The sequence below is a fragment of the Nicotiana attenuata genome, unplaced genomic scaffold (assembly GCF_001879085.1).
Source record: "Nicotiana attenuata strain UT unplaced genomic scaffold, NIATTr2, whole genome shotgun sequence".
Lineage (NCBI taxonomy): Eukaryota > Viridiplantae > Streptophyta > Magnoliopsida > Solanales > Solanaceae > Nicotiana > Nicotiana attenuata.
In genome coordinates this window covers 70,819-81,532 of record NW_017672608.1, presented here as the reverse complement: position 1 = coordinate 81,532, position 10,714 = coordinate 70,819, and the positions used below count along the sequence as shown (strand labels likewise).

The window sequence follows — 10,714 nt, the reverse complement described above, 5'->3', positions numbered from 1 at the left end:
GAAAAAGATTGGCTACTAAGGTTGGGAACATAGCCCCAACACATGATGCACTGAAGATACAAACTGTGTATTTTTTTTTGGTGTATGGTGTATAAAATATTTAAATGTGGATGGTTCCACTAGACAGTGTACTTATGGTATATAAAAGGATGTAGTTAAGCACATATTGTAGTGCTCTTGTGCTAAGTATACTTATGCTAAATCAGTTTACAATTATATGCATGTCGTTGAGTTAGATACTATACAAGTTATAATGAAGAGTAAATATTACAGAAGCCATTCCCATGCTAGGCCCGTGCTCTAGCACGGGCTTCACCTTCTAGTTACTACTATATATAAAGGACTAAGGTGTACGAACACACCTTATACAAATTGTACGAAAAGCTATTTGGATTGTACAGTAAGCTTGTACTTGTTTCAGTGGTACTTGGTTTATTTTCCCTCTTTCTCTTAACACGTGTACTCATATTTTTCTCCCGGCAAACACGTGTACCATACGAAACCCTTCTGTAATGCTCAAAACTCATAATCAATTAGGCCCACCTGCTTCAATTTCTCCTTCACTGCATTGAAGTGTTTCTACTCTCTTCTTCTTGTGAGTTTTGCAACTATTTCTTTCTTTTTCACTCTTCTAATTAATGTTGACTGCAATGACTCTTTCTTCTTCTACTTCAGATTTTGCTTCTATTTCTTTGGTCTTTCACTCTATGAAATTGTGAGCGAGATTTTCCTGAAATTTTTCTCTGTTTCATGCACTTTATTTTGTTGTTCGTTGGTAATCACAGTTTGTTGGGTATTGTTGATATTTTCTATTCATGGTAGTAAAACCCCCCTTTTCTCTTTTATTCTTCCAGAGCAATATCCCATCTCTTTAATTTCTCTATGATGGTTGTGATGGTGGTCTGCTCTAATTTATCTATCAATTTTTGGGTTTGCATATCTCTAAAAGTTAGGTTTTTATATATAGTTGTGGATATCGGTTTGTTTCCTGCTCTTTTGGTGGGTGTATGTTCGATTTTTTCTTGGGTTGTTTATTGTTGGATTTTCAACTTGCATGTTCATATTTTGATTTGATTTGCATGTTTGTAAGTTGACACCCGGGTGTATAATTTGGAATATTAGATGAATACAATTTTTTTTTTCTTAAAATGAAACTTAACCTCAAAAGTAATTACTACTACAAGAACTTTACATGATTCTAATTTATGAATGAAGCTCAAACCAATTTTTACTCATTTAAAGGGACCAATTTCCTGCTTGCAAAAGGTTATATAATAATAACCCCTTACTGCTTGATCTTAATTGGTTATTTTATTTCCCCTTTTTCTTCTTATCACGTGACGAACACTGGATCTAGCAATGATACAGAAAGTAGTAAAAGTTGTACACGGTTTCTACTGAATCTTCATGACACGTGTACTTTAAGCAAACACGTGTACTTGAAATATAGTGTAACTCTTTCCTCTCACTGAACTTCTTCACTAATTTACCCGTCTCTTCGCCGCCTTCTCTGCTTCTCTTCTGTCTCTCTCTCACTGAACTCCTTTACCAGTTTATTGTCTTCTAACTTGATCCCTTTCTTTGTTCGGTGATCTTTCCAATGGAGTTTTTGCAGTGTTTTAGTGAGTATTTTGTCTTTGGTATTCACCTTTATTTTTGGCCCTTTTTCATGTTGTTATCTCTGTCTTTTCTTTGGTGCTAAAATTTGTTGCTTTGTGTTGTTTAATTATCATCCGGAAGTTCTGTCTCGTGCAGCTACAGATACACTCCAAAATGCAAAAAGCATGAAAATGGAGTAGAGAACATTTCTAAATTCTCCTAAATTTTCCTCTAACCTTTCGTGGTGAGCTGTAATTCTTTCATTCTACTCCTTCTCTATACACTTTCCTTTTTAGTCTATACACTTTCCTTTTTAGTCTGTTCCAAAACAAATGACACATTTCTAAATTTGGAAATAATTCAACTTTAAACTCTTCATTTTACCCTTTTTGTCCTTAATGAGAAGCTTTTATAGCCACACAAATGGCATGACCCCACAAACCTTTTACCCCTTAACCTCTTAAGACCACAAGCTTTAAAAGTCTTCTTCTTTTTTCTTAAACTCCGTGCCGAGTTAAACTACCTCAAATAATATGAAACGGAGGGAGTATCTTTTATATACTATTGATTAAAAATCTTCATTTACTATAAATTTTTGTTTGATTTGTGCTCTATTTGTTTAATTCAATGTATAAGATTTTGGATTCTTGATTTAAATGTATTCTTCCTCTTTTATCAAATTTCTTTTGGGTGAATTCTGAGTAACCATGTGGTTATTTTTGTTCAAACGCATTAAATTTTCTTCCCAGGTGCACAAATTGCTACACACTACGCACATTGAATTGCCATCTGGATAAAAAAGCCTAAAAAGGAAAGAACTTTGATGCAGTTAAGGTATTTAACGATATGCCTGAAACAATTGAATAATTTCCTATTCTATTTCTTTTCCGGTAGGTGGTTTATATCATAAACAGATCTCCTTATAACACAAATATAGGACTCTTAAAATATAATTTGCAACTATACCTATGACAGTGAAAAATGCAATGTATCCTTTATTGGGGAAGTTTCCAAATATTTGAATATAAAAATAGAGCTTTTCCAGAAAAGAAAATGAATACAAATAATTCTCTGTCTGGAGATGTATTTACATTAAGGTGTAGATTATTAATTTCATTGATTTTCTCTTTGTTTCACTTGATATCTAGGGAAGTAAAATGTGTATACAGACAATCCTTGTATTGTGTTTGTCAACTTAATGGTGACTAAATCCAGTACTTGTGATATCTAAGCTCTTTGCTTGCACCTCTATTTTCATGGCATAAATAATATATGATTTTTTGTTCTGATTGTTCTCGTGATATGTGGCTTCTAAAGCTAAGTAGTTTTATTAAATATTGTTAATGCGGGAGATGGACTCACTGGCTCGCTCTGCATTTTATGCAGCATGAATAATAAGTTGTGCTGTCTTCAAAAGCATGGTCTGCTTGATAGTGAACTGCAGACAGCTCATTTTAAGAGGTAAGATAATGGCTTAAACTAAAGTTGTTCCTGATTATAGATAGCGATAGTCATGATACTGATAGTCATAGTATTTCGTTTACTGGAATTACCATATTTATGGTATATAAAAGGAGTGGGTGGTACCTTTATGGGTACATTAGTGTATTATTCATAAGGAAATTAAAATCGCTAGAATAAGACAACATAATAACTTGAGCGAACTTCATCAGATAGATGATGTTTTCTTAGTGTTTAAGTAATAATGTTGTCATCTCTTCTCCGCAATCTCAACCAAAATTCCTTATGGAACCATATGTTTTTCATATTTTTCTGTCAAGTAGCGGTCTGATTTTATCGCGACAAGTTCTGCACGAATTGTTTGTGGGCTAGCAGTGTTTTGTTTGACCTGTAATTGCAGAATCTATCGAGTATTTTTATACTTCTTGCCTTTCTAGAAGTTGATAAAAACTTTAAAAGGGTATTAATATTTGGTACCCGTCATGATGTCGAATGTTAGTTATGGTGATACCAAGCAACCAATAAAGAACAAGTGAGGTGAATAGGAATTGAGGTTTGGTTAGATAGTAATTTTAATCCTTCCATCCATTATAAAATATTGAAAATTCTGATTAGCTAATCATACATGATATTTTGAATATAGTCATCCTTTCAGGAGCACCTTGAATGATATTTAGGAACTTGTAAAATTTTAAATATGTTCACCAATTGAAAAATTAAATATTAAATTTACAAGATAATAAGTAGGATTCAACGTAATAAGTTTGCTAAAAGAAATGGGGATGCGACTTCTATTGTAGTTTAAAAGCGATTTTTTCCAATAGCTAGATTGTGTTGTTTGTGTGGTTGTACTTCTAGGCTATGGGTGTCCAACGGGACGGGACGGGACGATTTTAACGGGACGGAACGGGACGGGACGAGATTTAGGCGGGACGGTGGCGGGACGGGACGAAACGGGACGGGACAAACGGGACGAAACGGTCGTCCCGTCCCGTCCCGCCAACCAAACGGGACGGGACGGGACGGGACGGGACGGGACGGGACGGGTTCGTGGGCCTTAAGTGTATTTTTTTTTTAAAAAAATTCTAGTTTTTTGAAAATTACTATATTTTTAAAGTTTGCAACGGCTAGATTTTTGACTTATTTAATAAACTTAAATATTACTATGTTAGTATGTTAAAAAGAAAATTAGAAAACTAAGTAAAGAATTATAAAATATTAAAACAAAAGACTTGTAATGAAATAATCTAGTAAATATAAATTTATAATAGAGTTATAATTTATTTAATATAATTTCAAAGTATTAACTATTAAGTAACACCGACAAATCATAAAAATAATTCATCTCTTAGAGCCATTTATTTTATTAATAGAACTTTCAAATCTCAAATACAAATACAATTCTTTTGAAGAGCACCTAATCTACGCAGCCACCTTCTAGGAAGGGTTCTGTTTGAACTAGGCCTCTTAGTAGCCAATTACAAATTATCATACTAATATTTGTAAGCTCCTATATAGCTTCTTTGTAACTTATCAATAATATCTCTTGGACATTCTACTGGAATTGGCAATGTTGATTGATGTTCCATGAGCTCCATGCCGTCATCGCTCCCAGTGGTAAGTATCTCATTGTATTCTTCTTCTTCCCTAGTGGTTAGTTTTTCAAAACCAAGATTTCTTCTTTCTGAATTAATCCAATCTCTGAATAAGACGGAAATCTCTAGACTGTCCTCCGCTAATGAATGTCTATGATCTCCAATTTGAAATCTTGCCGCGCTAAAAGCACTCTCCGATGCTACTGATGATGCTTGAATGCCAGGATATCTCGGGCAATAATTGAAAGTGTTGGAAAAGCCTTGCCACGCTCCCTCCACCATGACAAAAGTTGTTCCTTGCCTTCTTCGTNGAGGTAAGATAATGGACTTAAACTAAAGTTGTTCCTGATTATAGATAGCGATAGTCATGATACTGATAGTCATAGTATTTCGTTTACTGGAATTACCATATTTATGGTATATAAAAGGAGTGGGTGGTACCTTTATGGGTACATTGGTGTATTATTCATAAGGAAATTAAAATCGCTAGAATAAGACAACATAATAACTTGAGCGAACTTCATCAGATAGATGATGTTTTCTTAGTGTTTAAGTAATAATGTTGTCATCTCTTCTCCGCAATCTCAACCAAAATTCCTTATGGAACCATATGTTTTTCATATTTTTCTGTCAAGTAGCGGTCTGATTTTATCGCGACAAGTTCTGCACGAATTGTTTGTGGGCTAGCAGTGTTTTGTTTGACCTGTAATTGCAGAATCTATCGAGTATTTTTATACTTCTTGCCTTTCTAGAAGTTGATAAAAACTTTAAAAGGGTATTAATATTTGGTACCCGTCACGATGTCGAATGTTAGCTATGGTGATACCAAGCAACCAATAAAGAACAAGTGAGGTGAATAGGAATTGAGGTTTGGTTAGATAGTAATTTTAATCCTTCCATCCATTATAAAATATTGAAAATTCTGATTAGCTAATTCTCACTGCTGGATTATTCATTGTCAATTTGATTACAAGTGTCATTATTTTCTTGGAATTGTGTTGATATATTTTACTTGATTGTATTTAGAGTATCTGGAGCACATGAAAAAGCAGCATCAGACTGGAAATAGAGTAAGCCTTTTCAGAACTAATATTTACCCGAACTTTCTATGGTAATAGTGCTTTACAATTTTTTAATCTGTACAATATAATAGCACTTCATTAATAACACTCCTTAAGAAGAATGTTGTACTATTTTGGCAAAATGCCTTAGTACCCCCTAAACTTGTCAGAATTATTAATTTTCTCTCCAAACTATCTCTGGTTCGAATTACCCCCACTACACTAGAATAAGTGAATTTAAAAACCCCCGAGTCTCCTACACCTAGTTAAGTGTATACACGCGCGGTACATGTGGACAATTTGTACTCCACGAAGGCAAATAAAATGAGTATTAAATTTTAATATTAATAACTAAAGAAAAAAAAAGGGGAAAAATAAAGAAAAGGTAAAAGGCAGCAACGTTAGAAGTAAAACATTTGCCCTTTCATTTTTATGAACACCCTTCTCTCTCTATTGAAAAATTTCTCAAATGCCTCTTCCAATGCCTCTTCAATAGAGTAGAATAAGACTTCAATTGTGGTGTATTTCTGATCATTTGTGGTTTCTTCTCCGTTCATCAAGCTTTTTCAGTGGTCTTCTCCAACTATTTCAAACAGACAAAACCAAAAGGTTAGGGAATTCAAGCTTTACTTTCCGATTAGGGTTTTGTAATTTATAACAGAGAACAATATCGATTTGCTTTCTATCTTCTATTTTGTTGAGTTAAGGCTTTCAAAATTTAATTTTTTATGTGTAAAATCAGTGATTTTGTGCATGCATATAGCGTAGGGTTTTCTGTAATAACTTACAAAATTTAGGGTTTTTTTTATTTTTATATTTTAGAATTGTCTGAATGTATGTTATTCGGGTTATTTTAGTTATTTTGAATGTATTGCAAGAATTCTTTTGCTATTTTAGTTTAGCTCACTGTTGGTGGATTATTTTATGTAAAAGTGAGTCTTTTTCTGTATTTTATTTGTATCTAGCATTTCTTTAATATGTTACAACATTGTACTATTAATTTTAAAAGTTAAATATTGATGAATTCTGTATATGGTTGTAGGTTGTCCCATGGCTTCTAAGTACTTTAATTTTATATGGAAAATTGGTGTAATGTTGGTAAGTGAAGTAGGGCCTGTTTTTGTTGGAGGTAGGATTGAGTATTCCTTCAATATTGATTCTGATCACTTATCTATCCCTGAATTAGTAGATATTGCAAAGGATTTTGGGGTTACTAAATTGGGAACCACTTATATTGCACCTTCTAAGGGTGGCAAATTGGTAAAACTAGAGAAAGACAAGAATTTGTTAGACCTTGGAGTATTGTTGAATGATGGGGACACAATAGATATATTTATCTGCAATGACTCTAATTTTGAGGATGTGGGGCATGTTGGCCAACATGTGAATGTTGAAAAGGGAGGTGGTAGTCAATTAACTAATATAAATGGGGGCAGCAGGGAATCTGAGCCTTTATTTATTCCACACCCACCAATAATTGCACCAGCTCCAACTATAGATCTAGATCTAGAGTTTCCTTCTTCTCTAAATACTTCTGAAAGGGCTGGATAAAATATAAGAGAGGAAGTAGATGCTGCCAGTGGTGATTTCCAGAGAGAAGGTTCTGCTAGTGGAGATCTAAATAATTCCAGTACTTCCTCTGAAGAAGATGCAGGCACTGAAGAAGAATTTGAACTTTCTGATGATTATGGAAGTGATGTCCATGAAGAACTTAGGGTTGTGAAACAAGATCTAAAGGCTTACAAAGTAAAAAAAGGGAAAAAAAGTAGGAAAGAAAGACCTGATGGGTTTCTAGGTGAGGTTGGATTGGATGAAGGTTATGATGATATTGATAAAGAAAGAAAAAATCTGAAGGATAAATTGGGAGGTGATGATGATGAGCCATATTACGACTCATCAGAGGCTGACAGCTTTGCTAGTGAATCTGAAGGTGAAGCTGTCAGTGATGATGAAGTAGTAGAAGAAAACTTGAGGGTAAGGAGAAAGAGTAACGGAGTAGTATATGATCCTTCTTGTGAGAAAGTTATTTGGGAGATTAAGTATTTGAAAATGTGAAAGAGATCAGAGAGGCTTTGACCAAGTATGCTGTAAAGAAAGGGGTTCAACTAGACAAATATAAGAATGAGCCAAGTAGAGTTAGGGTGAAGTGCAAAGATGGTTGTCCTTGGATGATATATGCTAGCAAGGAAGGTAGGAGTTCAAATTTCACAGTCAAGACATATAATCCTAGACATAAATGCCATAAGACCAACATCAACTTTCTTTGCAATTCAAAATATTTAGCTAATCATTATAAAGAGAGGATTATTTCACAACCTACCATTAAAGGATGGGAAATACAAGATCTTGTTAGGGAGGACTTTGGTGTGTATGTGGGTAAGGCTATTTGTTTAAAGACAAGAAAAATTGTTTTGAAAGAAGTCATGGGAGATCATATTGCTGAGTTTGGTAGACTTTTTGACTATAGAGATGTGCTTCTACAAACAAATCCTGGTAGCACATGTATAGTTAAGGTAGCTGATTTAGAAGATGGTAAGAAAGAGTTTATAAGCTTCTATATATGCTTTGCTGCTATGAAGAGGGGATTCTTGGAGGGATGCAGAAAGTGTATAGGACTGGATGGCTGATTTTTGAAGGGGATATACAAAGGACAATTATTAGTTGCAGTTGCTAAAGATGGAAACAATCAAATGTTTCCCATAGCATGGGCCGTTATTGGGACTGAAAATAAGGAAACATGGACATGGTTTATGAGGATATTGCAAGAGGACTTACAGCTTGGAGATGGAAATGAGATCACTATTATCAGTGATATGCAAAAGGTATGATACCATACTGTTATTTATTGCTTTTTACTGTTTCTATTGTTATTTATTATTTTCTTTTGTTTTTCAGGGTTTGGTTAGTGCTGCTGAAGAAGTATTTCCAGCTTGTGAGCACAGAATGTGTGCAAGACATATTCTGTCAAACTGGTCAAAGAAATGGAGGGGAATTGAGAGAAGGAAGAAGTTTTGGAGTTGTGCTAGAGCAACATATGAGGCCGAATTGAAAAAGAGGCTAGATGAATTAAATACATTGGGTCACAATATTGTTGAAGATCTTATTTCATACAACAAAGAAAGATGGTGCAAAGTCTACTTCAAAGAATTCTCCAAATGTGACAGTGTGGACAATAATATATCGGAAAGCTTTAATGCCTGGATATTGGGAGCTAGACATAAGACAATTGTGTCAATGCTAGAAGAAATTAGAGTCAAGGTCATGATAAGGATACCTAAGATGAGGGACTTTGCTGAAACTTGGGTGGATGAGATATCTCCAATGGCACTGAAGAACTTCAACACTAATGTGGAGAAGTCAATGAAGTGTAAGATTCATTGGAATGGAGAACATGGCTTTGAAATTAAGGAAGGTATAGCTACGTTTATTGTTCACCTGAAAAGAGGATATTGTAGTTGCAGTTCATGGCAATTGAAAGGTATTCCTTGTGCATATGCCATAACAGCAATGCAGTTTAGAATGATTGATGCATCTGAGTCAATTGCATCATGGTAAAGAGACATATTTACGAGCTTATTCCAATTTCATACAACCTGTTCCCAATATAATAATGTGGCCAGCTACATCAAATCCAAAGATTGAGCCACCTACAGTTAGAAAAATGCCTGGCAGGCCAAAGAAGAATAGAAGAAAGGAGGAAGGAGAAATTAAAAGAGCTGAAAAGTTATCAAAACGGGGAATAACTATTACATGCTCGATTTGCAAGTCCATTAAACACAATAAAAGAAAATGTCCTTCAAGGCCTGAAGCAACATCAGCCACAAGAACAGCAGAGGTAAATTTTATATACCCCGCTTACCTTTAAATTATTGACACATTAGTATTTTAATTTGTTATATTGTTATATGTCAGTATAATGCTACCCAACAGTCATCTACTGGAAGTACAAGAAAGAGAAGTGTTGTTGACAGTCAACAAGAATCTACAAGCAAGGAAGGTGAAGCTAGAGCGAGCAGACGTAAGTACAAGAGTCCAAGAGTTGTGGGGCATGGTGTATTTGTATCTAAGACTGGTTATAGTTGTGTTAATGTAAGTGTTTTCCCAGTTTACCATCAATTTATTACTTTCATTGTCTTTTGAAGTTATATTTAAATTTTTTCTCATAATTACAGCAAGGTCTGCAAAGCAGCAGATTAGTTACCACACCTACAATGATAAATTCCGCAGAAGTTACAGGTGATATTGGGTATAAGACTAGCAAGTCTTTGAAGTGGAAAGGAAAGCCCGCTATTAGCCAAAGACAACTCCAAATGAAAAGTACTATGCATAGAGTCCAGAAAAAAGCAAAGGCTATTAAGATTCAAGCAAGATCTCAAACTGGAAAATCTCCGTCCAAAGAACCAACATAGCTATGTTCTATGATTAAGTTAGTTTTTTTGGTGTATGCTTAGTATGTAATCAGATGATTACAACTTTCTTTGTGGTAGTATTTTTGTGTAGCTTTTTTGGGTGAAACAACTCTTTTGTGATACTCGTAGTATTTTGTGTAGCTGTTCGATACTAGTAGTATTTTGTGTAGCTGTCAGATATGTTTGGTAAAATAGCTCTTTTGTATACTGTCAAGATTTTTGTTGCTATCCAGTTTTGTAAACAGCGTGTATCTATCTTACATATCTTCCCATTATCTGCAGCAACATGAAATAGCATTTTCATAGTTCTAACAGTAAACTTTTGTGAGGTATAGAGCAGTGACTAGTGCATATACTCCTGTTGCAGTTGGCGCAATTGTTACTGGAAGAATTCTTAAAGGAAGGTCTATTTGCTTCCTTTAACTAACAATACTCATACTATGGACAAATATGGCAAAATTGAAAGTCTAAGCGGGATTGTGGAAGCTGCTGCATTATTCCCATCAGAGAAGTTACAGCAGCATAAGCAGCCATATCTATTTCTAGTTATGCAAAGAACCTTGGCAAGAACCTTCAGATATCTATACAA

At 34.5% G+C, this 10,714-nt stretch overlaps 1 protein-coding gene across 3 annotated transcripts; it reads left to right on the top strand.

The window, feature by feature from the left end:
- The first annotated feature begins 563 nt into the window (after positions 1–563).
- On the top strand, positions 564–10,376 carry LOC109213846. 3 transcript variants are annotated; one of them, XM_019377683.1, is made up of 8 exons: positions 564–595; positions 2,349–2,433; positions 2,986–3,060; positions 5,682–5,725; positions 6,759–8,538; positions 8,612–9,551; positions 9,629–9,805; positions 9,889–10,376. In XM_019377683.1, exons 6-8 carry the CDS (start codon positions 9,243–9,245, stop codon positions 10,123–10,125), a joined length of 723 nt encoding a protein of 240 aa, XP_019233228.1. In that variant the 5' UTR covers positions 564–595; positions 2,349–2,433; positions 2,986–3,060; positions 5,682–5,725; positions 6,759–8,538; positions 8,612–9,242; the 3' UTR covers positions 10,126–10,376. The 3 variants fall into 3 exon arrangements, 1 of the variants encoding a protein (XP_019233228.1); XR_002066075.1 differs by lacking the exon at positions 2,349–2,433; XR_002066076.1 differs by lacking the exons at positions 564–595; positions 2,349–2,433 and adding an exon at positions 1,356–1,622.
- The last annotated feature ends 338 nt before the right edge of the window (positions 10,377–10,714 follow it).